Raw genomic sequence first — 27,409 nt, forward strand, 5'->3', positions numbered from 1 at the left:
AAAAATGGAAGATACATGGTGCAGAATTTTACTCAACAAAAAGGCAGCTGAACACTGTTTGGATACTACAAATCTATGCTGCAATAGAACAAAATATTTAAAGAGTAAAGGCTCCTAGATTTGTGTAGTGTTTAGCTATGCAGAAACCTAGCATAATGCAGTTTGCGTTTCTATATGGTGTTTGAAAGACCAGTCATCATGCATATCGTAGTGAGGTAGGCTAGTGTCCCCTCCATGGGACTGATGTTTTCATATGCTCCCTTGCCAGAAAGGTCCAGGGTTTCCCACATTGCAATTCATATGACAGCTAACAAAATGCAAGGGAAAGAGAACCCAGAGCAGGGGTGGGGGACCTGAGCCCTCCAGATGCTACTGAACTAAACAGCTCCCATTTTTCCTAGCCATGCTTGCTGGGGCTGATGAGAGTTGTAGTTCATCTGTAGCGCCAAAGGTTACCTATCCCTGTCTCGTTTTTCCTACTTTTATCTGAAGAACTGAAGACTTCGGCAAAACAGACCTATAAGCAAAAGACTTTCGACAGGTTAATGTTCCACTTTTTTTTTTAAAGGGGAAAAAAGGTATGTTGGAACAGCTACCTGCCATCTAGACCTTTGTGAACAGGCAGGCAAAGAAAACCATCAATGATGACAGGACGTGAAACACCAAAGAACTCCACCTAACAGAAGAAAAACAACACCCCGTAACCCCTGATAAATTAAGCAAGTTCTTGCAAATTCACTAAAATGGAAAAAGAAAAATCCAAAGTGCACCCATGCCAAAAACTGTGGCCAGTTATAAGGTAAAAGCTAGTGTTCTTTCAAATCATTCCTGTTTAGGTTAACAGCTTTGTCAGTATAAGATGGTGGTAGTCCTCCAGAGGACAAAGAATAAAAAAAAAACATGTGATATGAGATCATGGAGATGTGACCACCACCTCTCCCAGAGAGCCAGAGCGGACAGGCTGCCTTATTGTTGAACGGCTTTCATGAAATGAGTTTTAACCACAAACTGGTATAAATGCTTTGGCAAGGTGGGGTGTGTTCCTTTCAGAAAGGCCTGCATTTCTCTGCTGGTGGTTCAAGCTTAATGAAGAACATATATGCAAAGTAACAGCTCTCACATTGCTTCAAATTCATCAATGCGCTGCTTCGTATTGCCTTGCCGGATCTGTCGAAGAGTCTTGTATTTATCGCGGCCGGCTTTAACGTTCTCCGCATGAAGGACATCGTTCTGGGTCTTCTTGGTGTCGTCTCTGGCTTGGGCCAGCTCCGAACTCAGGGCCTGTTGAACAAAAGCATTGCCGATTTAAACGCTGCCAGTTCTGTCAAGTTCAACATTTCATTTGTGGTACAATCTTCCAACCAAACAGCCAGAATGTATACATACATAAAACAAAGGGGTATACATGTGCAAAAGGGGAGATGATATATTCTTGTTCCTTTAGTGGATTACTTTCAGTAAATTCAACTTAAAACAAGGTTTGGAATATTTTTTTCTGGGGAACAGTTATCAGTCTCTCATGTATAGCTCCTCAATCACATATTCTTAGAAAGAATTACAATAGAAGGGGACATAACGTGGTACAGAGAAGCAGACATATTGTATTAACTTTTGTGTTCACTGTTTGCCAGATTCACTGCTCAGGACAACCTATGATACAGCGAAACATAGGCAGGTTAAGATTTTTTGATTTTTAAAATTACATTGGATTTAGTGAACATTCTGTTAGTGCAAAGATTTCTACTTGCATAACAAAACATTCCCCCCTCCCAATCCTCCTGTGTGCCCCTAATTTTGTTTTAGAAGTTCCCCTAATCCTCTGGCACAAATTTGGGAAGGGAGCATGCACTGAGTGGAGGGGGGAGAGTCTTGTTACAAAAGTAGAAATCCTTGCTCTGATGGGACACCTTAGTTGACTACCCATCATGCTCTACTAAACTAACTTATTTACCCATCAGATGAAGGAATCATCTGCTTCTGTATTGTATGGATTTATCCTTCAAAATGATGATTTGTACAACAGCATTGCCAGGAAACTCACTTACTGGTTCTGATTGCCTTCCCAAGTAAATGGTGTCTCTTCATGCATTATTAAAGGGGCCTAAAGGCCGCTGGAAAGGAAGCTCAGCAGAATGGCCCCCTCCAAGAGCTTCAATTAAGATGGAATCTGATCTTAGCTTTCAAAATGCTGTGTTAACTAGCTTAATGCTCAAAATCCAAAGAGAATAAAAGCAACATTTGCACTCTGTGGTATGAATTTGCATATAAAGGAACTTGCTTGTGTTGGGCATTACAAGCATTTTGTTATTTTCACATGGGGCTGCAGTACCTAGTTTCAAAACAAAATTTGTAAAGCAGCACAAGAGACAAACTGAACAACTCCGACTGCATTTTCCAAAATATAGGCCACATCACAAAAATAGGTTTCTCTTAATCGGAAGGAGAATGTCTAGATGTGTGGAGGGATATATTATGGATTTTTGCAAAGCAGTATGTACTGTGCCCAGGGCCCACTGAACCAATTGACTTCCTCTGCAAGTTGAGCAGGAACGTCCCCTCACAGCCATACCAAGATGGGTTCAATAGGAGCCATTTCAAAAGCTTTGCAGGGGACTACTGTGCAAAGCAAGGCTGAGCATGCTCAACCAGCAGAGAGCTTTTTGGTTTGTGGCCTATGTTATATGCCTCTGTAATCCTTCATTACCTGGAGTTGTTTCTTTACACGTTCATTCTTCTGTGTTTCTGTTACACGCTCTTCCTCGCTCCTGTGATTCACAACGCCATCAGAAGCCAATTCAGCACTGGCCTCTGCATTATTCTCATCCTGTTCATCATGTTCATTTTCCGTGGGAGGAATTACAGGGGGAGGCGGAGGAGGTGGCGGAGGAGGAGCAGACATCACAGTCTTCAGCTCTTCTTTGGTCTTCTCCAGATCTTCTTGGGCTGCAAAGGCCTAAAAGGTAGTACTGAGGATTAGTCAACACTTAGGCTCCACAAACAACCAAAATCTCCCAGCTTTATGCTTTAATGAGATTGGTGTCAATGAGATTGAACCAACTTAGCCTGTCATTCCTTTAACATGTTTACGGGCCACAGACCATATGCTTAAAATTACTTTGAAAGTCTCCAGAGCAGACCAGAAGTCAACTCAAGCAGCTCCACACATCTTTCTGAATACCAAGTCAGCTGCAGTCAGCTAATACAAAGGAACTGTGATACATCCCTAGACCCCAAGTGCTCATTAAAATGATTAGCCCAAACAGCATTTTCAGAAGACTCTTAACAGCTTTCCCTGTCTCTAGGAGAAAAGTAGGATACCTATTTAGGATGCGATTTCAGAAAAGCATAAGAAGTAGGTACAGATAAGCTCATGAAGACATTTGTTTCCCTCCTGGGTTTGGATGAATCTATATTCCATCAAGTCAATCTCCTTCTAGCCAGAGAAAGTAGAAAGCACAGGACATATGCAAGTCCAAGTATTGCTCTCATCTCACACTGGGGCAAGGAGTACTGTAAGCTTGCAGAAGATTTTAAAAAGCATTTTCCAGCAGACAATTTGACACCCGATGCTGGGAAATGCCTTGTTCTCAGCTCTGGCATGCAGTTCAGAATGCTTTGCCCATTCACAAATCCCAGCTTTAGTACATTAAAAATAATTACTTTGTGCTGCCATTCTGAAGCTTCTTCTTCTTTCTTCTTCTTGGCCTCCTCCAAAAGTGCAATCTTAGCTGTGAATTCCGCAAGTTCTGCCGCCTAGGAAGTAAGAAGAAAAAGTTATTAGCCCTAAGGCAAATCATGTATTGGTCTGCATTAAAGATGAAGCTGTAAAGAAATCTTAGTCACCATTTCATAATGAACAAGCAACCGTTCAAAACTAAAATAGCTAGACAAATAAGAAAATAACCAAACTATAAAGCCACTTAATATTCCTTTAATACTGACCAGTTAATTCACCAATAGCAATATAATAAAAATATTTTTTTAAAAATGAGCCTGGTTTTCATGTGACTCCAAAACGTGGGGGGGGGGGGGGAGAAGAGTCATGAGGGCATCCTTTGGAGAAAGTATTTTCATAAGGATAGCGCCACCATTTGAATGGTGGTGGTATATCTGAACTTAATATTAACAAGATGGTAGAATGGATCCAGAGACATGTAATGGAGTTGGTGGAAACAGAGTTCCTCAGCACACACCCCCAACCAGGTCAGAGAGGTTCCCCTAAGGTCAGGGTACTTTGCCAAAAGTGGTGGGCTATAGCAAGAGGGGTTGAGGGGATCCCCAAAATCATAGAGGCAACCTTGGTGAGTGGAGAGAAGTCAGCTTCTACCTGCCCTGTTATGTGTGCTTTGGTTTGGATGCAACCTAGTGGATTGTTGACTCAAGATGCAACATACACCTTTCTCTCCCCACAGCACAGTACATAGCTATACGGGGAGAGAAAGTACATGCATCTACCTTTTTTGTACTTAGATGACATCATGCAATTATGAACCTGCATGATTTTCTTAATACCGTTTCCTCTTTGGATGCCAGAATTTTAACCAACTCCTTGAAAACAATACATCCTAACATAATCAGGCGCATGTAACGTCTTACCAGCTGCTCCTGATTTTTCATTTGGTCAGCAGCCTGTTTCGCCAGAGCAGCTTTTGCCTCTTCTGCAGCTCTCCGATCCTTTTCCAGGCGCTCTGCTTCCTCTTTTGCTTTCTTCCTCTCCTGATCCAGCTCTAGGGCTCTTCTCGTCTGCTCTTCCAATTCTATGCAGAAGTTTAGAAAAGATCAGATTAACTAAAAGGCAGCCAGACTGTGTTACACCAAGTCAATACAGTGGTACCTCGGGTTAAGTACTTAATTCGTTCCGGAGGTCCGTTCTTAACCTGAAACTGTTCTTAACCTGAAGAACCACTTAAGCTACGTGCCGCCGGAGCACGATTTCTGTTCTCATCCTGAAGCAAAGTTCTTAACCCGAGGTACTATTTATGGCTTAGCGGAGTCTGTAACCTGAAGCGTATGTAACCTGAAGCGTATGTAACCCGAGGTACCACTGTAAAACTAAATATTTCCAACACTGAATATTAAAGAGTTCTCTGTTATTTTTCTAAGAGTAAGAACAGAAGTTCTAAATTGCTTTCAATGGAGATTGCCTAGGACAAGGATGGGAAAACTTTTTGACCCAGTGAGCAGATCTTCATCTTAAACCCCATGGATCAGCTCTGAGAAGCAGTTCACAGCAGAGTTTGGGGGAGGTAGTAACCAAGCAGGAATGAATTCCCCAGCCATAAACCAATGGAGAGGGGAGCTCAATCCTGATTTCTGCCAAGTTCAACAAACCTAGGACATGTCTTCCAACTTGTTTTACACTGCAACTCATACACAGAATTATAGAATCGTCGAATTGTAAAGTTGGAAGGTACCCTGGGGGTAATCTAGTCCAACCCCCTGCAATGCAGGAATCTCAACTAAAACATACATGTAAGATGGCCATCCAACACATCAGATTATAATCTAATGTCAATTTTACATTGTACAGTGGTACCTCTACATGCGTTCACCTCCGGCAAACCCGGAAGTATTTTTCCAGGTTTCACTGCGCACACATGCGCAGAAGCGCTCTACACTGCGTGAGCATGCGCAGAAGCGGTATCTCCAGTTGCAGAAACCTCGGGACCCAACCGGAGCTCCGGAATGGATCCTCAAGTGGAGGTACCACTGTAAAGGAATATTCCAATGTTTTCTCCACTTGACCGCGTTGGCAGGAACTTACTCAAGTGAAAGGATGCAAAAGGATGCATTTCACTTATGTTTTTTATATAGATATTCAAGAGAACAGAGCAATACTTTACTGCCCAGACTGCAAAAAAACTGGCTCTCATACAAATCCACTAACCGTCAAAACTGTTCACATTTTTCTCAGGAGGAATTATAAAAGCATCAGGTATAAAAGCCAAAGAAAGCTCAAATGCAAGCCAGTTTCCCAAATACATGGCAGCCGTGATAGCTGAGTAGGCACACAAACCATAGCAGTAAGGACTAAAGCTCAGAGAACATGCTTTGCACACCAGAAGGTCCCTGGGTCAATCCCAGGCAACCCCAGTTACATGAAGCAGATGATAAGCCCTCTTTCTGGGACGTTGGAGTGCCATTATTAGTCAAAATACACAGTACTAGGCTAAATGAACAGTTAGTCTGGCGTGAAAAAAGTTGCTCCTCATGTTTCTGTCACGGTTTTCAAAAACACTTCCCGTTCTCAGGCATCTGTGTCTAATTTTAAAGGCCCTAGATTTGCACATGCTTCTGGAAAAAAGCTTTAAGATATTTGGGGTTTTTCTCATTTACATTTTTGGGGGGAGAATTAAGTTTTTTGTAATCTTCCCAAGTATTCTGACTTGCACTGTGCAAAGTATAAGCCTTAGGCACTCAGATCCCCTCCCCAGCATCGTTTTGGGACATCCATAGTATGCATTTGGCTTTTGTGGGTGAGTTCTTTGGGTTCCCAGGTGCATTCACTACATCATTTATTTGTTGCAGCAAACTGCAGTTCTCACAGAGCACCCAGTGTGGGAATTACTGCCTTCAGTGTCTTAATGCAAACTATTAAAAGAGATGAAAGAACATTAAAATGTTAGGAACTGCAAGAAGTCACTCCATTCAATAGCTGTGCTATGATTCAGAAAGTCAAGCACAAAAAGAGCAATTGGCTGTGCTAGAGAAATCTATGCAAAATCCTGCAAAAGCTATTATGTTTAATGATATAAAGACTTTAACCTTAAAGAGCAGAAACACGTCTGAAGTAAATCCAATTTAACTGTACTTTTCTAGCAGACTGTAAAATAGAACACCTCACTGTGGAAGTGGGTTTATATCTATTACATTTTTTGCATGCTTCTTTCCTTCATTTCCTTTATCTGTTTTTCCTGACAGAGCCAACAGCTAGGTCTGAAACTAAAGCTTACTGCACACCTAGTGGCAGAATATAAATGATTTACCACTACATAACTGAATTTGATTTTAATCTAAGCTGCTATTTATTATAAAGTGATGGTCCGCAATAAGGTTTAGACACTGCAAATTTGTACTCTTCACAATGACACATAAGGTCAGTGTGCCACTGTCCATACATTGCACTCAAGCAAAAAGGAACAAAAGGAAAAAGGGACACAACAATGTACAGGTAACTCGCAACTTACGTTCACTTAAGTTGCATGCATTCAGCTTTATGTGCTTGCCAATGGTTTTTTTGGGGGGGGCGGGTGCAGACATCCAGGGAAAAAAGACTTTGGGAATCCCACCCGCCACTGAACCCAATGTGTCTTGACTATACATGGTTTTGGTTTCATAAAATCACGTATTTTGAGAGTTGCCTGAAGTTTAAAATATGATGCAAGTTAAATTAGTGTATTGTTAAGCTAGCTGCTAACTTCCTTACATGATGTGATAAGCAATGTAACATAATAAACCTAACAGACACACAGACTTAATATTTACTGAAGGAAATAGATGTGATGAACATGCTCACCTTTTTGGGCCTTCATCGTCTGTTCTTCAATTTGTCTTAGCCGTTCCATCAACTCTTCCTTTTCACGCTCTATTCTTTCCTTCTCTTTTTCTGCTATTTCCCTTTTCCTTTTCTCATTTTCTAGTTGTGCCCTAAATTAAATAAATGCCAGCATCAACATAGCAGAGGAGAAAGTGATTTTCATTCTGAGTTTACAGTGCATCCATCAAAATCCATTTACCCAAACATGCCAAATTTATTCTCACAATAAAAGTCACAACATGATATGCTAGGTGGAAGCCCTGCGGCAATAATAATAATAATAATAATAATAATAATAGGTTTGTTCTGGCAGATGATCTCAAAGTTGTATCCTAAGTGTCTAAAAAAACAAGGTGAAAGCTGGAATGAAACAGAATAGGCAAACAATCTAGCTAAAGATCAGCATCAAGTAGGGTAAGATGGTGCTTCTAAACTGCAGGCTTCTCATGAGCGTCTGGTTGGCCACTGTGAGTACATAATGCTGGACTAGAGGAGTCATTGGTCTGATCCACCCGGGTGCTTATGTTCTACACGACAATCAAGTACCTACAAAACTTCAATCTATCAGGTAGTAACCCATAGGATAACACAATATTAGGTACTTCACAAAACAATTTAAAAGACAACAAACAATCTGACCCAAAACTGTGACGCTTAAGTATCTGCTCCTCATTTCTACCAAGGCTCTTTGCACACTGGCAGTATATAGTAGCTAACTCATGGTAACGTCCAAGTGGCAATTACATATTTGTCTGCACTCACTAACAGCAGCTGCAGTGTTGCTATTTAGTTTACTTAGTGCAAATCTTCTGAAATCACTGCGGTAAACATGCCAGTACATGCCGCTTGTTTTTCCCCAAAGCATCTGTACTCTAGCAGAGTCCAATTAAGCAGGCAGCCTGCTGTCAGTGAACTTTGCTGGAGGACAAATCCAATTGTGACACAAAGCTGGATAAGGACATGAGCTTTCCTAGACACTACCCAGGGCTAAAGAAAACCAGGGGTTTTGACAAACACCCTTTCTTTCTTTCTTTCTTTCTCTATATATAATACATGAAACCAATTTGTCATTGCTTAGAACTGGTGTGCATCCATGTGTAACAGGTGTTAAGTACGATACCAAGACAACAAGGGTTTCCACTACTGGCGCTGATTTAATATCTGTTTTTAGAGAATTCTGTCCATGAGGGCAAAAATAGAACTTAATATTTTTTCCTCCTTAAGTATGCCTCTAGGTCACATGTGCTAGAGTGTTTTTGTTTGTTCGTCTGAAATTATGAATGACAAAAGAATTCCAACTACTGTTCATACAAAGTTGTCAACATCATACCTCTCCATCTGTTTTTGGTGTTTTTCTTCCCTGGCCTGGGCCTTCATCTGTTGAACTTCAATTGTATCTGGCTTTCTCCTCCTCATGTACAGCTCGTGATTTCCCATACACAGTGCCAATATCCGCTTATTAATTCTCAGACGTGGTGCATAAAACACAAAATCCTAATAAAAAAATTAAGTTATTGAAATCCCATTTATGTTCTAGAAACACATGCTTGTTAAGAATACAGACACTCTTAGCTTCTTCTTAATGAGATTCTAACTTCTTAAATAGATAGTGTAACACTTTCACTTCCAATGAAGCAATCTTTGGGACTAGTCATTAGCTGTTCCAGAACAGATCAATAAATGACTTGGAATTAGGTGTGATCAGTGAAAGAACTGACACTAAAGCATTAAGAATGATTAAATCCCAACGAAACGGGGGAAAACTCTAAAAGGTTCTTTGAACTTGGTGACTGTAACAGGCTGGCAGAGGAAACTCAAACAGGATTTTGAAAGTTATGTACTTTGTAGGTGGGGAAAAGAAAATTCCAGGCATGGATTAGCTCCAGCGAACAATTAAACAATGTAAGTGAGAAATTCCAACACAAATATTAGCAAAAGTTACATTAGTTAAGCAAGAAAACTCTTTGGAGAGTTAAGAGCTAGAGAGGAAGGGGTTACAGATGTGTCCTATATTGATAGTTCAGGTCTAAAGAAGGAATTAAAAAGATTTACTCACAGGGGCCTTTTTGTCGATGGGTTTTATCACAAACTTTTTGTCATTAAATGAAATATTTCTGATTTCACTCCAAGGAAAGCCGATCTTGGGAGTCAACCTTTAGCGAACACAAAAGAATCCTTAGTCACACACACTTTGTGAACAACCACAGTAAAAGAGCAAACTTAAGTTATAGGGCGAAAGGGCAGTGTGCAATTTCATCTACCTCTGTCCAACTCATTTAACATGTTTTTCTCTACCCACAATAACACCTACAGCTCAGTTTCCGAAGAGCACGCACTTAAAAACAATGTACACCAAACTCTATTAAGGAGGATGACCCATGAACAGTTCTTCAGGAATACTGAAACAGTTTTAATATTACTTACTTATCATCATGTTCATAAATATTTAAACCCAAAGCATCGACACCAAGCCATAATTCAGTTCCCTTTTTGTTCTTTATTTCAAAATAGTTGACTCCATACATTTCCAAATCTTGTGCAATTTTGAGGTACTCCATCATAGAATCCTCCCTGATCGATGAAAAGAACATAATTGAAAGTCAGATAAAATGCAAACTTCTATAGTCACTGTATAGGCAGAAGTAGTAAGGATCCTGCACCCAATCTTACCAATTGTATCCTTAAAGTAAGTCTTAAGTGGGTTAACTGTGCACTTTCATCCATTGATTCCAATCGGATTTACAGCCCAATTCTATACATTATAATTTGGATGTCCCACCAATTTCAATGGGACAGACCCCTAAGTATATGCAGATAGAACCGTAGCCCTAACAAAGGTCAATTACTAAATAATAGATTGGATCCACTGTGCTTTTATTTATATTTTTATGATAGATTTAAAACAGAAGCAGGGAAAAGTAGCAAAAAGTTAAGCTAGTTATGTACAGAAGTAAGCTAAAACGGCTCTTTGGAGTAATATGTTTCAGTTACCAGCACTTGTTCTGTCTGTAGGATATATTAATTAATTAAAAGCAAGCTAAATTCAAAAGAGGCGGGCTAACTATACCAGGGAACTTACCTTAACATCCCTCTGTGTTCTTCATGCCAGTTTTGTATTCTTTCTTCCCACTGCTCTTTTGTCAATTTATGCTGTTCCAAAACGCTGTCAAAATAAAGAATAATCATGAAAAGAGTACCCTACTATTTATTTTATTTTTACACAAAAGTTACAATCAGAGGCACCTTTCTAGATTTAAATTTTTATTTAACAAAATTTATACACCACTTGATTGTAGGTAAAACCTCTACGCGGTTTACAAGAAGTAAATTTGAATGTGTTGCAATACCCTGCCCTTTCACAGCCTTCAGGGAAGCTTACAACTTTTAAAAAACAAGTAAATTAAAATACTAAACTGAAGACCACAATGAAACAAAACTAATTATAAACAGCAACAGTAAACAAGAACAATGTGTGCATCACCAATTGTATTCAACTCCTTTAAAAATGCCAACAAATTTCAACAACAAAAGAAATCATAAACTCTGTACTTAAGGTGTGAATGCTAGAATGGGGCTTGCCCATCTGACAACTGGCTTGGCAGGACTTTGACTTATGCTACTAGTCAAGCTAGTTAAGAAAATCAGGTAGTATCTAACTAGTGCAACAAGTTCCACTATTGTGAGGAGTTTCAGCTGTGCAATGGAATTTCCCTGCTCTCTCCTCTCCCTGTACACCCCATAAATCTGCTCGGGATTGTCATAAGAACCCCAGGAACATATTTAGAGGCCACACAGAGTGATGAGAAGAAGGGGAATATCCACTGCTCAGCCAACATTCCTTGCAGTAGCAGAAGTCTTTAGTTGGATACTGCCCACAGTTTCTGGGATGGAGATGCATATTTTTAAATTCCCAAATTGAAGAGCAATGGTGTAGGCCACTAGACAAGCTTTCATGTTAAAGTTATACGCTGTACCCATAGAATTTGCCAGACTTTTGATGCACCATATAAGTTTCTTACCGCTGGGGAAGAAGTCTGTCATTGGCCAAATATCCTAGCTTATGTATCTCTTTATTGTAATCTCCATACTTGGCTTGAACAGCATAAGAAGCTAGCAGAACAGCAGTTTCAGGAGGACAATAGATTTCATCATTTAAGATGGCTTCTTTTACTTGCAGAAAAAACAGTCTCTGGGTTATTTCTTGAATCAACTCTTCAGACACATCCTCAGGAAAAAACTTTGCCCTGAATTTGAACTGAAGAGGATTTTCTTTCCTTACATCTTGCTGTGTTACCTGAAAAGGAGTTTGCAGAAGGGTAAAGAGAATATGAGAGTATTGGGAAAGCAATCTAGTCACCAGTTGTTACATACTGTAATTCAACTCTAGGAAGCACAACATTGAAGGACTTGTGATTCACACAGACATCTAAATAATTAATTGTGAATTAGGAAAACATGACAGCTTTCAGAGGCTACATAAAGCCATTTAAAGTCCTTATTGTATCCCTGTGTTACTCCAATTTTCATTATACAAATTCAGTTCTGCAGACCTACACAGCAGGCTGATTTAGGAAAATCAACCTTGCATTCAAAGATGTACACAACATAGCAGTGGTTTTAAAAGTTTATCTGCAAAGAGTCTCTTGCACAGGACTGCCAGATATTGATGAGCTAATGAGCATCATGTACACCAGATTTCTCAAGTAAAGTGCACTAATTGATATCTGGCAAGCTTCCATGTGTGTGTGTCTGAGAGGTTTATCAAGAACTGCACAAAAAGATTTTTTAAATCCTAATGTTTGGTAACAATTCAAGAAAAGGAATAATAGTTGCAGTATATATTCAAGTAGTCTGCTTTTTCGTAAACAGCACATCAGGATTCCCCATTCCACTAAGCCCCCCCCCCCCAAAAAAGACAATCGGTGGGTTTTCGGTTCAAACTTTTCCTTAAAAAAAAAACAACCTATGGCAAACTTTGGGGTTTCTCCCATCCTGTTTTTCTCAGTAGAGTGCTCATCTTTAGAGGGGAGCAAGGGGGAATGCCCCCCCCCCCACATTTCTCTGCTTTCATTTAAAAAGAGCAACTTGAACCTGGCATGTGATAAAATATACTGGAGCTATTCTTCTTATTTTCTGTAAGAAACCAGCCAGTTTGCCCCTCCCTCTATAAAAAACCAGCCAGTTTGCCCCTCCCTCTATAAAAAAAAAATCCTGCAGAAGCTCCTGCACAGGGCTGCAATTCTGTCAGCACTAACCAGTTATGTTTGCATTAGAGTAATTTGTAACGTATGAGAGAAGAATGTCAAACCCTTCTCTTACCATTTTTGCTGCACCCCATCTCAAGTGCCTCAAAAGAACTAATGAGTTGAAAGACAAAAACAGCTAGAATTATTGCCTTAGAGCAAAGTAGAAAGAACTCAGAGGACCTGAACAGACGTTATTCTACCTGGCTTCAAACACACCCACAGGAGATCCCTGTCCAAACTCTGTTTCCACCCTCCGCTCCTCTCACTGCGGGGATAAATATTTGATTAAACTGATCCCACACTTATTAGAACATAGCTCTTCCAGATTGCAGAGAGACACACCAGGCAGATGTGAAGCTGCACCAATGTAAGACCCTCTCTGATAAATTCCCAGGGTCAGTCTCAGAAAGATTAAGATCTGAATGAAGACATTTCTACAGGAGACAAAGAAAGCGGGTTCTATAACTTATCCACTTCCAATGTATTCCATGCAGTGTTCGAAACTCCCATTGTTCTAGGCACATTTTGTGACAGGGAATTTCATTAGCACAAGCTGTTTCTGAGCTGTGGGCGCAGTACTGCACCTAAGATTTCAAATTAAAACTGCAGAGTAGAAGGAAAGAAGGATCTTTTTCTGCCTCCCCACTTCCAGCTACTCTCTGAAGACTGGAGAAGAGACCCTCTGAAGAATATTAGCGGGGTGGGCAGGGGAAGGACTAGACCATGTGAAAAATGAATGTAATATTTTAGCTGCAGTTCATTCATTTTCAGCTTTGTATTCTTGTTATAAAAAGTGCGCCTAGACATTCCGTTGTTGCGTCCATAACCTAGGTTTCAGGCGCCATTTAGCTCTAAGCTTTCATATCTCTGTTTCTAACACTGATTCCCTGTTGTGCATCTTCACAAATATTAATACCACCCTGTGGGAAACAAATCCAGAAACCTCTTAAGATTTCAAGTATGAACTAAATTCTCCATATAAACAGAAGAAATTGGATCAATCAGTTTAGAAATGTAATCGTTCAGAGCAGGGCTTCTTTATAGTTTATAGTTGGCCACCATAAAAAGAAAGAAAAGAAAATGGGAATCTGACTTTAAATTTTTTCTTCAGTAGAATAAGGATTTTTAGTGATTGAACAGATGTACTCTGTGAAGGCCATTTTACAAGTCAAGCTAATCTTGATATGATTAGCTTGACTTATAAAATGGCCTTCACAGAGTACATCAGTTCAATCACTAAAAATCCTTATTCTACTGAAGAAAAAATTGAAAAAATAAATCTAAACTGAAGATGTCAAATTGGTCAACTAACATCACAGGGCGTACATGCATCTTTATTCTAAATGAAAGTGAAATCTAATCTAGAATACTTTTTAAACACCACCTACCATTCCTTCATTGCAAATTGAATTGTTTTAAATAAAACAAATTATACATTACCTTTTTGTTCAACTTCAACCAAGTTGAGTATCCTTTGCTGTCTACATACTGTAGTCCAAAAAACCAAACTTCCCGAAGGCCAACTGTTTTTACAACCTTAAAAAAGAAGAATGACATCAATACTAGTCACATAAAGTTTCATGATTAACCCTTCATTGTATTATCAGGGAAAGCTAGACACCCTATGATTCCCTGGACTTACCATCTCTTACTTCAAGGGAAAAAGCCCAAGTCTATATAAGACTAAGCTAAGACTAAGGGAATCTCAAGTACAGGGTGGGGAAGAGTGGAAGTAAGCTCTGCCACAGCTAAATAAGCAAATGGCTGGTCAACTTCACAGCGGTATGGTTCTTAAAGGGCAAGAATGACCACAGCAGTAAGTCATTTTGTTGCAAACAGCAACTGCAAGTGCTGGTTAAAATGTGACCCCCAACTTCCCATTGTAAAAGCCTGCCATGTCTAAACCAGGACACTAGTACCTACAGGTGCAGCATTATCAGCCAGGGATCCATGACTAGCTGTACAATAAGTGCTAGTACACTGATGCTGTACATGATGGAACAGGCAAGCTGGTTTAAGTGGAACAATGGCTGCTTGGAATCATGAAGCTGTATGTATGACGTAGGTCAGAGGTTTTTACCTCTTCATTCTAAGCGTAAGTCAGTTTGCTATGTCATGTCTGAATCAGCCCATAGTAAGACGATTACCTGATCAAAAAGCTGTTTTCCTGTTGTGTTGGGCTGGATGGCAAACTCCAGCTCTGCATCCATTGTGGTGACTCTTACATTAATCTGCACAGAACAAGAAGGTATTAAGTCTAAATAGATTTTCATGCTTTGATCAGCATTGCCGTGCCAAATTATAAACTGACACAACATCTTACACATTCCATGTAACTAAACAAAAAGTTAAACAACCAAACTAAGAACTGGTAAGAATGAAAAGTTTTTTAAAAACAACCCAGAGATTTGTGACTTCTGCCAGGAGTTAAAAATAGCAACCTGATATGCAACAATTAAATTCCATTGTCACCAGGAAACTTACTGTATCTATTTGATCTATCCAAACTCATTCTAAAGGATAGCCCCAACTCTTTCAGATTTGCAATGAACATCCTCTGTGGCACAGGTCACTAACTCAGCTCTTGCAGGCACAAATGTACCCATTGAAAGCTTCCTTGCTACCTGCAGGTTGCTCACCCCTCCCACCACTGAAATTAAGCCTGAAAGAAGCTTTCATTGTAGACAATAAGCTAGATTGCTGTATCATAATATCATTTGCATATTAACCCTGGTACTCCAACAAGCATTGAACACAAAATCTTATGCTTGGAAGAGTTTAAAAATTGTGAATAATATCTCTGCTTTGCGTTCTGAGGGATTAATTTACAGCCAATTTTAATCTCTGAAGAGATAGGTGGCAGCCCAAGAAAGTATCTGGAAAAAGATGCTTAGATTTTAAAGATATCTTTAAAAAAGGACATTCTACGCCTTGAAAAACAGGCAAATACACAAGCCATGCATTTTAGTTAAAATGGCAATTCAGTGAATGAGATAAAATAGTAAGGATAATGGAGTGGTAAATGACTAGAGAGAAGTGGCACAGTCCAAGTTTGCTGCACTCCAGGATTAGCTTGCCTCAGAGTTAGCTGAGAATGATGACTTGCTTTCTAGGAGCAGAAGTCAAAGAAGCTTGCCTTAAACAGATCATTTGTGTTGTACAAAGAGTGTCAAGGTTCTGCCCCCATTGTAAATTAGATGCCTTTGTCTCTAATGATCTAGCAGGGTGCATATATGCACTGTACGTACATTGTCTCTTTGAACTATGGCAACATGTTGGGGGTTTTTAAGCCCAGCCTCCAATATGGTTCTCAGTTGTTGTTATCAGAATAGGTTTCCTTTAGTGACAACCACAGAAATGTCATACTTAATTTGGCAGACTAGCATAAGCTTTGTAAGCTGACTATCTTTCCCGACAGAATGTCTCACAACAGTCATGAGGATATAAATATTTTGTTCTATTCTGACAGGAGCATAGGAGTTTCTTGCTGACCTTATAATACCCAGCAGTATTGCTACCAGGACCCAAAGACACCTTTTATTGTGCATACCTCTGAGCCTTCATGGTTTTAACTACAACCCTCTTGCTGTATGTATCAAAGGCCATAAGCTGCATTCAAAAGCCAGTGGTAGGGCACAGAAAAGCCCTACTGTGCTCTCCCATTCTGAACTCTTTACAGAAGCATTGCTGTTTCTAACACTTTTGGAGCATAGACCTATGACAAAAACTTTTCATGTGCTAAGCTAATATACATATATAGATTCAAATTTAGGCAAATGTTCAGAGGGGGTGGAAATAAAACTGGCAGTCAGGGCTTACAGCTCTGAGGTGTCAACAGTATTTTCTGGGCCCAGTACACTGCACCTGCAACCTACTAAAATTGAGCAACTGCCTCCATGCAAATGGCTGTGGATCTCACTTAGCACTTCAATCCCCCCACTGAGCCCCGCCTGTGTTATGCCCCATTACACCCCCGTTCTGCCCTCTTCCGTGTCTAAAAGGACCTGCGTGTCAGAGATCTTGTGTCAACTGGATCAAAATATTCACTGCCTGTAGTTAATATACACCAAGGGTCACCAATGCAGTACCCACAAGCACCGCTTGGCAACCCTGGGTAGGGGGACCCCAGACACTTTCATTTAAGAAGAAGAAGAAGAAGAAGAAGAAGAAGAAGAAGAAGAAGAATCTAGCCCTCCTAAAAAGAAGGTTACAAAACAGAATGTGCACATATCCTTATAAGTAATTTATATTAAATGAGGTAGGCTGGCTGCTCCCTTCTGTCAGTGAAGTAAGAAATTCAAAAAGGAAAGCCCTTTCTGCCATGAAATAGTTAAGCAGAAAACTCCACAATAACTATACGCTCTAATTTTGTTTTATGTCATGCCCACCATGACAGCTATTTTGTGTTCTCACATGCCTCTGGGCCAGTAATTCTGTGACTAGTGCCAACAGCATGCTCTCAAAATTCAAAATGTGCCCACTGATACAAAAAGATTGACAACTGCAGGAACCATAGTTAAAGCTGAGGTATCTGACAGATGATCACTTAAACCTTGGTTCATTGTGTCACAGAAAAGTTAAAAGCAACAACAAGAGCAGCTGAACCTTGAGAGTGGTTTGAATTCTTTGTCACCCTTCACTTGCGGCTCTGTAGATTTGGAACGCGGATGACTCCTTAACCATAGTGTCCTTTAACCATAGTTAATAAACTATAGTTAAACTGCTAGTTAAACTGCTAGACATAACTCTTACTCATTGCTTAATAAACCATAGTTATGTGTTAATCAGGCCAATGATTCTCCCTTGAACACTTGTATGCTAATATTTGTAACACGAAAAATCTTTCATATTTGGCACTATTACTTTCTAGTACAATTCATTTTATCACAGAGTGATATTTTGCCTTTAGGATTCATAAGAAATCCTAGATTAACTGATGCATTTAATTGTTGGCTTACATTAATTGCAATGCTTTTTGATATAAACACTTATCTGATGTGCACAAGTAACATAGTATTTGGAAACAGATGCACTGCTAAAGCTGAAAAGGATTTTTAATTTTAATAACTGGGTTGTTTGACTTAATTAGCATGTATTTAAGGAGCATGCAAGCTGAAAGCTTGCACTCATGAAAGCTGCACACTCATTTTAAATGCATGCATTCCAGAAGGCACTGTGCACTTTAAATATTCTTTTTGTGTATGGTTGAGACTCAAACGGAAATGATTAACATACGAGACAAAACACAAAATGAAGACACGTGATAGGACATTTAGATTCTGAACATTCTGCTTTGAATTAGTACAAAAAAGTTATATACTGAATAGTACAAGCCTTTGGAAAATGCAGAAGTACTTATTTAACTTATAGTGACAGGTAAGATTGAGCCCTTCAAGCCTCAATCCTGATACTCCTTTAATAGCAATAGAAACATTATTTGTCAAGAATTACAAATGTGTTTGAATGTAGAATGAAAGAAAATGCCGCTTTATTTCTTGCTTGCTTTTTGTGGGTTTGTCAGTGTACAGTGGTACCTCGAGTTAAGTACTTAATTCGTTCCGGAGATCCGTTCTTAACCTGAAACTGCCCTTAACCTGAAGCACCACTTTAGCTAATGGGGACTCCTGCTGCTGCTGCACCGCCGGAGCACGATTTCTGTTCTCATCCTGAAGCAAAGTTCTTAACCCGAGGTACTATTTCTGGGTTAGCAGAGTCTGTAACCAGAAACATATGTAACCTAAAGCGTATGTAACCCGAGGTACCACTGTATTTCTAAAATGAAAGGTTTGGGCTCTATGCCTCTCTGGATATCACAATGACTTCCCTTCATTTCCTAAACCTGGAAGATATTCTCCCTAATGTCAGATATAAGAGGCTGATTATGATTACTCTGGTGTGATGTACTCAGCACATGAACAGAGTTACTTCACATTTTCGAAACTGAGTCCTGCATTACAGGGTACATTCTTATGTACACTGGCTCAAATGAAACACATCATTTTTGTCTATTAATTTAATACTTTGATATTTTAATTTAGAGGTGCTATTTTAATCTAGAGAAAAATTGTTTTAGATTATAAAAACTTAAATTGTCTGGGAGGAATGCAACTGAAAGCAAGTGCTCCTCACATTTCTAACATATTTGTGTGTTTAGGTGTTATTGTTTTTTACAATGGATGTGTAGGTGTAATCAATATATGAATCAAAAAACTGATGTTATGTGGTATGGCTTAATTTTTAAACAAGAGGCATGGAGTTACTCTTGCCTGAAAACCATTGTGATGAAAACAGCAAGGTTAAAAATTACAGCCCTACCAAGTCAGAATGTTACCAATCACCACTGCCTACAGTACAAAGTTAACCTGCTCTTGCTTCTTGTCCCACCTACCACTGGCATGGGCCCCCTCCCTGAATGGTTGACCACAAGGGAATAGAGCGCTCAGGCCAAAAGAGATTCCCCACCCCAGGTCTAAATGATGCTAGGTAGGAAAGCAGATCAGGAAAAGATTGTATCTTATGCAGGCACACACAAACTGTAAAAGATTATCAAATGTGCAGCTGTTACAACCCACCATACTCATGAAAGCTGCACACTTCATTGCACTCTGGCAGTGCTACTAGTGTTACTCTCTAAGCTACGCATTTTCTGCAGCAATCTTCATCAGAGATCCATGCATCATCACTACAGTTCATCGGGTTGAATACAAGTCTTTCTAAACTATAGCTCACTATATTTGGATATACGCTTAAATAAGGAAAACAAAACAAGACTGTACTCTACACAACAGCAAGACTCCTTTATAGCTACAGATTAGAACAAAAGTGCCTTTATGGCACCCAGACAATAATATTGTTCAACTGCCTTTTAAATATATAGAAAATGAAGCTGCAGTCAGAATGGGTTATTCAAGGCCATAGGCATGGAAGAATATTATCAAACCAGACTTGCACGTAAGCAAACATAGAAACAAAAAATAGGTATCAGAAACAATGCCAAGAAGCAGCACTCATATAAAGTAGTTGCAAAATACCAAGTAGTTTTTCATCAGATTACATAGTGTGGTATTAAAATAAGTTTTACACGGGGCAGACATATTAAAGTAAATGAGTGTGACTAAGTTAGTACTGTATACCTATTGAAATTAATGGACCTAAGTAAGATTTAATTGACCACCACCCCATAGCTACAGAAAATTGTGTCTCAATAAATAATAATTTTCCCTCTCACACATACACAAATCTTGACCAAGAGCTAATCATTTAGAAAACCAAACGAAACATACACAGATCCATGCATCATTAAGTTCAGTGCCTTCTCGCAGGCTTCCCATAGTCATCTGGTTTGTGACTGCATGTTTAGCATGGTAAAGAGGAGACTGAGAGGAGCTATGATAGCTCTTCTCATATATCTATAGGGTTGTCACATCGAAGATGGAGCAAGCTAGTTTTCTCCTGCTGCAGAAGCTAGGACCTGAACCAATGGATTCAAGTTTCAAAAGAAAGGAGATTCCGACTAAACATCAGGAAGAACTTTCTGACAGTAAGAGCTGTTCGACCATGGAACAGATTCCCACAAGAGGTAGTGGACTCTCCTTCCATGGAGCTTTTTAAGCGGAGGTTGGGCAGCCATCTGTCATGTATGATCTAGCTGAGATTCCTGCATTGTAGCAGGTTGGACTGGATACCTTCAGGGTACCTTCCAATTCTACAATTCTATGATTACTGCCTCCCTTTGGAAGTCTTCAATGTTGTTTCTATATATCAACTGAGAGAAAAGATATCAGCAGCAGTAATTACAGTAATAGTAATTATTAGCAGGGCTTTTTTTCACCTGGAACTGGAGCTCAGCTCTGGCACTTCTCAGGTGGGTGCCATTGCCATTACAGTCATACCTCATGTTACGTTTGCTTCATGATACGTTTTTTCAGGTTGGTTCCTGCGGCGACCCGGAAGTACCAGAAAGGGTTACTTCCGGGTTTCGCCACTCGCGCATGTGCAGTAGCGCTAAATTGCGCTTCGCGCAAGCACCAAATCAAGCCATGCACCTGCGCAGATACGGCACTTCAGGCTGCGGGCTTTTCACATTATGAACGGACCTCCAGAATGAATCCCGTTTGCAACCAGAGGTACCACTGTATAATAGAACAAGGGAGGCGTTCATTGTGAGTTCCGACACCTCTTTTTCTAGAAAAATACCACTGATTATTACCTTACAAAAACATCTGCTACAAGTAGCAGACAACACAATGAGCTGAAAGCCAATCAAGTACAAGAAATAGATTACTTACTGGTTTCGGCATTTTCCCCCCTTTTCTGTGTTTCTGGTTCAGTTAAATCATCTGCTGTACCACAATCTTTGTACTTTTCTGTTGAAACAAAGTAATTATTTATAACTACATGCAGTTCACATTTCACTAATAAGATAACTGGCCCATTAATACTATAAATGTTCAATATGCTGTTAAGTATATACATATACATCTGCTTTGCATAGCTACATTGATTTTACATGGAAGGAGCAGAACTAATTGGTGCATGAAAATTTCAGAAGACTGTGCTTAATTAGACATGTACAAAGAGAAAATTCTAGTCTTTACAGTTGGCACTTGGTCCTAACATTTTGCTTGTGAGCACCAAAACAAAAAACATTATTATTTCTTTGTTTGAAGCTGGACAGATCCACGTAAAGATTAAACACAAAGGCTGCTGGAAGAATTCTATGGTATTTCAGGAAATCTACACTATCTACTTATTACTTAAGTATAATAGCATTTGTTTACAACATTTATTTGCCATCTTTCAGTTTTGAAAATCACACAGGGAGCTTCCAAATTAATGTTAATAAAAACGAAACAAATCCAGTACCAAACACTTTGACAGTCACTATGCCAGACAGGCTATAGAAGCAGATTTATTCCCCCACCACACCCATCCCAACCCCAGTCTTAGCTGTATTACAAGTGATGGGAATAAACTGTTGAGTTAGTGCATCATCATATTCAAGTGTCTATATCCAGCTTGTACAATGTGCTCTACCATAGCCTTCCACAACCTAATGTCTGCAAGATGCTTTGATCTACAACTCCCATTATTCCTACCCAATGGCCATGGTGACGGGGTGCTGATGGTCACTGTAGACCAACACATCAGGAGGGCACCAGGTTGGGGGAAGATTGACCTACATTATATGTATTTAATCCACTACACATTGTGGATGTAAGACTGCAGCATCTTATAATCAAGGCAGAAAATCCATTCCTCTGCCCTTGAACTCTTCATCAGCTGACATTTTACAAACTACAGAAAATGCTATTTTTTAATAGACATTTCCACATAATGTTTGCCAAAAGCCTATTATTTATAAAAGATAACCTTTTTGTGTCTGTTGAATCTGTTTTTATCTTACATATTCATGAGCATGGGAAAGCTAATAAATTGTTTTAGTATTATTTATTAAAGTTATTAATCACTTTTTTGTCATGGCAACTCAAAGCGACATACATTATCTTAAGCAAAAAACAAACACATACCTACAATAAGCACATTTTTAAACATTAAAAAATGGATGTTGCACTGCCTGCCATAAAAACGACAATCAATGTTAGAAACTGAGATATAAAAGCGAGGAACCAAATGGCGCCTTTTTGTTATGGTCACCACAATATGTCTATGTTTTATCGTGTTTTTAATATTCTGTTAGGAGCCACCCAATGTGGTTGGGGAAACCCAGCCAAATGGGTGGGGTATAAATAATAAAATTATTATTATTATTATTATTATTATTATTATTATTATTATTATTAGTGCTTTTTAAAAAAAACACAAGATGGGGGATCTAGCTGAAGATGCACTGGAAAAGCAGTCTAGAAGGGATGTGACTGCAGTTTCATTCTAGCAAAAGAAAAAAAAACCCAAACCTCTTTTACTCAATCAGAGGGGGTAGTTTGCCAAAACCTGTATTTTAAAAACTTGAGAACAACTTTACATAGAGAATTTCTTTGGTTCTTTTTGCAATTTGTGGTATTTGGAGGATTGCAACTACCCCAAACAACTTGGTATCATCGGCAAACTTTGCTTACTTGTCTCCAGGAAGGACTAGAAAGATGCTCTGTCTCATGCTACAGACTTGGGTTCAAAAAGCAGATAACACACATCCAGTAAATCTCACTCACTGTCACAAATGGGCAGGATCAGAACCAAGAACTAGACCAAAATGGTTTTCTTCTCTATTTCAATATTTATTCTACTTACACTCCTGCCTTCATACCAAATATGCAATCAGATACACAAAATCAAACTTCAGAATGGCCAGGTACACAGGAAGGGAACCCTTGCCCGCAATTTTTTCCCCTTTTTGTCATAAGGGTGGGTGTGTATAAACCTCTAGTCAATGCCTGCCTGTAGGATGGTCCCTGTACAAAGATCAGACTCACATCCATTGCTGCATCCACTTTCACCTCTCTGGCTAAACCTACCACAGGAATGCAGCTCTCACCCTCCCCCACATGTCCCCCTCAAAGCAGCTCTCAGGTTGAAAAAGGTTCTCCAAACCAGCTTCAGATTGATAAAGTACTTCACAAAAGGCTCATTAAAATCTGTTACATAATATAAAATTACAAACCAGGTTCTGTTTATGAACGAAGAAGGTTAAGCATATTAAGACTGCATCACTTGGCTACTCAGCAAATTAGTGCTGGTAGCTCATTTTCTTCAATTCCTTACTCTGGACTCCTACAAACTCTGTTTTCTTAACCAGAATAAGAAAAATATTTTATATTCCCAATTTTACCTCAATTTTCTGAACTTTGAAACCCAAAAAAGTACCATATTTGCTGGCAAACGTAAATGTGCCATCAAATCTAATGCACACCTTAATTTTTGCAACATAATTTGACCAAAAAAAGGTGAACATTAGATTTGAGTAAATACAGTATGTAGAACAAAAATTGTTAAGACCTTCTACAGAGGCACCACATGCAAAGTGCCCTGAAGAAACCTTTATTACACTGACAAGGATCAGCTTTCTGCAAACAAAATCACTGCCTGACAGACTTTTAGAATACTTTTAGTATGTCTACCTGGGCCTTTGAAATCCAATATATCTATTTTAAGATCCACCCTTATTCTTTTTACTGTTCTTCTGTTATTTGTTTTAGCTGTTTTTAATATCCTGTTGTTAAATTGCTGTAACTTGCCCTGGGACCTCACAGTGAAGGGCAGGCAAGAAGTATAATAAATAACATGGGACCAGGAGTAGTCTTGTAAACATGACTATAAGACTTCTACAAAGCTTTGAAGTTCCTCACCAAAGATGCCTTTGTAAACTTCAGAGCAAAGGCAGGAAAAATCAGACAATGGAGTGAAGCAAGCACTGGGGTCTCCCAAGAAGCACTGGAACTGGTGCTATTTAACACATTCATAAGCTATTTGAAAACAGAGATTTATAGGTGAAAACAAATAACTCAGGACAGTGAAGACCAAGCAGTCAGTGAGGGACTCCAAAACAATCTCTTCAAGCTGGGTGAATGGGCAACAAAATAGTAAAACAATTTGTACTGGGGCAAAATACACTAACCACATAAATACTAATGGGATCTGAACTGGGGTCTTCACAAATAAATCAATGTAAGTATCAACAGCAGTTGAAGGGGCTGATCGGGGGGCATGATACAGGGGGAAAGGGTTTAAACTCCATGCTTACTTACCAATCCTTACACTCCTCCCAACTGCTATTTAAATAACAAAAAGCAGGCACACTATATAGTAAAGGTAAAGGGACCCCTGACCATTAGGTCCAGTCGTGGCTGACTCTGGGGTTGCAGCGCTCATCTCGCTTTATTGCCGAGGGAGCTGGCGTACAGCTTCCGGGTCATGTGGCCAGCATGACTAAGCCGCTTCTGGCAAACCAGAGCAGCGCACGGAAATGCTGTTTACCTTCCCGCCAGAGCAGTACCTGTTTATCTACTTGCACTTTGACGTGGTTTCGGACTGCTAGGTTGGCAGGAGCAGGGACTGAGCAACGGGAGCTCACCCCGTCGCGGGGATTCGAACCGCCGACCTTCTGATCGGCAAGTCCTAGGCTCTGTGGTTTAACCCACAGTGCCACCATATCATCTATTTTGGCCCATGATCTGATCCAGTACTGATGCTCACTTGTTCTTAATAAGGGAATTGCAGTCTTAAAGCTCTGCAGCACTGCAAGCATAGAGGCTGCATATATCCCGCTGAAGTCAAAGGGACTTAGGAAGCCTATGTGGAGAATTACAGCCAAAGTTCTCAAGCCTTAACTTTTAACTTTAATTACTTTGTTCATAAGCTTACCACCATAAAGGAGATTTGCATAAAACACTGACCCAAATAACTCACAATACAATTATTGTGCTCGTTATGTAAATCAATACATTAAAAAGCCAAAAAACACGAAAAAGTAGATTTGTTTTCAACAATGGACAGCATCAGTCTTTGGATCAGTTTCATATGATGTCATTCTTTATTTGTCTATTATGGGTGCTTTTATCATGAACACATGATTGGCGCATGGGTGAGCTATACTGTGGCTAAAATTCTGTTTGTGTTGGATTTTGCAGAACTTTTGCATTTAATTACTTTTAAAATGCTTCATCATCCCCACTTCAATCTGGAATACTTTCAAGTTCTCCAGATTCTTGGTCTACTGGCAGCTAGCTGAGGTCTAATTCTAGGATCGAAATTTCAACCTGTACCGGGAAGAATAGGAAGAATAAGGGGGGCAAAGGGGGGCATGTGGAGACTGGTGATCATTTCTGACTCTGCAGCGCTCCAGCAGTCACCATTTCCTTCAGCTGCTGCATGCTTCTATGGACTTTCCCCTCCTCCTGAAACGGTGACAGGCAAGGGGTTGGGTTGAAGTTTGGCAGCTGCCGACATGAGGAACGTGTTAAAAATGTACTCGTCCCCGTTCGCAACAAGTAGCTGAGCCGCATGACAGAAGAAGCTTCAAGTTCAATCCCCATTTCCGCCCCATCTCTTCTATTCTCTCCCCAATAATACCGACCACTATTACTACACATGCAGTCGGGGGGAGGGGGCGGCGGCGACGAGGACGACACTCGATTATTCTCGTACAGCAATTCGCTAAACAAGCTTAACTGGGAAATAAGCCCCGCAAATAATTCCAACAGAGCTTCCTTACAAGCAGATGTGCATTAAGCCTGGGGTGTTAAAAGACTTGCAGCCCGATCCCACAACTGACTTCCGAGCTGCAACTTTCTCCCCAGCTCCGTATTGTACAGCCTGCCCTTAAGCCAAGCATATCCAACCGAAATTAATTCCACGCAAACGTGCTTAAGTTCAGGTTATTCGGCTGCAACCCTCAAGCAGCGTTAAGCAGGCAGTGATCGTAAACCCTATTGAGATTGCGTGCGTTTGTGAGAGCGGGAGGTTACTAGAGAGTAAACACGCTCCGGGCTGCTGCGTTAGAGCCCCCGCTCTGCCTGCCCTTTCCCTTTTTTGCTAACAAAGGAAATAAATCAGCAGCAACGAAGGTGGTCTTGTAAAACGCCGTTAGTTGGAAATGTAAACATTAGAGGCAGCCTGCAGCATATGACACTAACCGTGTGTGTGTGTGTACACATATACATATATAAGCGCGCGCGCACACGCATATATATTTATATATATATGTAAATAAAGACATATACATGCATACACATATATACACACACTTATATGTAACAATTACGCCTTCCCGGACCAGTGACCCTCTCACACCAGCCCTTCCTTCCTTCCTCAGGGGCTGAGGGGAGTGGGCGGGTGGAGAAGAAAAAGGCGGAGAAGCCGAGAGGGAGTCGGGAGTCCCTGCGGAAGGAAATACCTTTTGGGGGGGGCGGGGAGTGAGTTGGATCGCCGTCGGGTGGGGGGGGGGGCGAGAGAGAGACGAGGAATAATCGCTGCCGAGGGGGGCGAAGGGAAGCGAAGAGTTTCTCTCTCCCTCAGATACATACATAAACAGTCTTTCGGAACTACGATTCCCACCGCCCACATCCCCGTTAAGCTTGCGCAGGAGCCGCTAGTGCGCGCCGGGGGGGGGGTGAGGGTGGAGGGGGCGTCTTCCCTCAGCTTCTGCCCCCCAGGTGTGAGGCGTGAAGATGAAGCGAGGGAGCGCGAGAGGGAAAGGGCGAGGCCTGGCAGAGCAGCACCGCCGGGATCGGCCGAAAAGTAGCCCGCTTTTCTCCCTCACCTGGCAGCTGCGGAGGCTGAGGCAGCCCGGGGGCGGCGAGCTCTTCGCTTTCCTCTTCCTCCTCTTCTCTGCTTCCAGGAAAAGAGGATTGGGTCCCAAGCGGCGGGGCCGGAGGTGGGAGACGGGGAGCCACACACGCACCACCACCACGACGGCGCCCGCGCAGCCCCCTCCGCAGCCGGCCAGGAGGCGCTGCAGGGCCGCTCCGAGCGTGGCTGAGGTGCGCGCTCCCGTGCGCGCTCTCGCTCCCGTCCCTCCTCCTCCTCCTCTCCGTCAGGGCCTCGCTGGTGCTGCTACAGCTTCGCTGCCGGAGACGCGCCAGAAAGTGGCCGCTGACAGGTCCGCAATATGGCGGCGGCCGTCGGTTTAGAATTTTCCTTTTCCCTCCCCCTCCCCACCCTATCAGAG

At 40.7% G+C, this 27,409-nt stretch overlaps 1 protein-coding gene across 5 annotated transcripts; it reads right to left on the reverse strand.

The window, feature by feature from the left end:
* On the reverse strand, positions 1-27,409 carry RDX (radixin). Of its 5 annotated transcripts, XM_083436539.1 has the most exons (16): positions 25,390-25,494; positions 24,090-24,206; positions 21,072-21,149; positions 14,931-15,014; positions 14,224-14,319; positions 12,857-12,894; positions 11,557-11,831; positions 10,617-10,700; positions 9,962-10,108; positions 9,594-9,690; positions 8,868-9,031; positions 7,517-7,647; positions 4,597-4,757; positions 3,661-3,753; positions 2,705-2,953; positions 1-1,281 (listed from the first exon to the last, which is right to left on the reverse strand). In XM_083436539.1, exons 6-16 carry the CDS (start codon positions 12,857-12,859, stop codon positions 1,117-1,119), a joined length of 1,569 nt encoding a protein of 522 aa, XP_083292665.1. In that variant the 5' UTR covers positions 12,860-12,894; positions 14,224-14,319; positions 14,931-15,014; positions 21,072-21,149; positions 24,090-24,206; positions 25,390-25,494; the 3' UTR covers positions 1-1,116. The 5 variants fall into 5 exon arrangements, with proteins under 5 accessions (XP_083292665.1, XP_083292664.1, XP_083292663.1 ...); XM_083436538.1 differs by lacking the exons at positions 24,090-24,206; positions 25,390-25,494 and adding an exon at positions 27,002-27,364; XM_083436537.1 differs by lacking the exons at positions 12,857-12,894; positions 25,390-25,494 and adding an exon at positions 27,002-27,356.

The sequence above is a fragment of the Podarcis tiliguerta genome, assembly GCF_965153285.1.
Source record: "Podarcis tiliguerta genome assembly, chromosome: 4".
Lineage (NCBI taxonomy): Eukaryota > Metazoa > Chordata > Lepidosauria > Squamata > Lacertidae > Podarcis > Podarcis tiliguerta.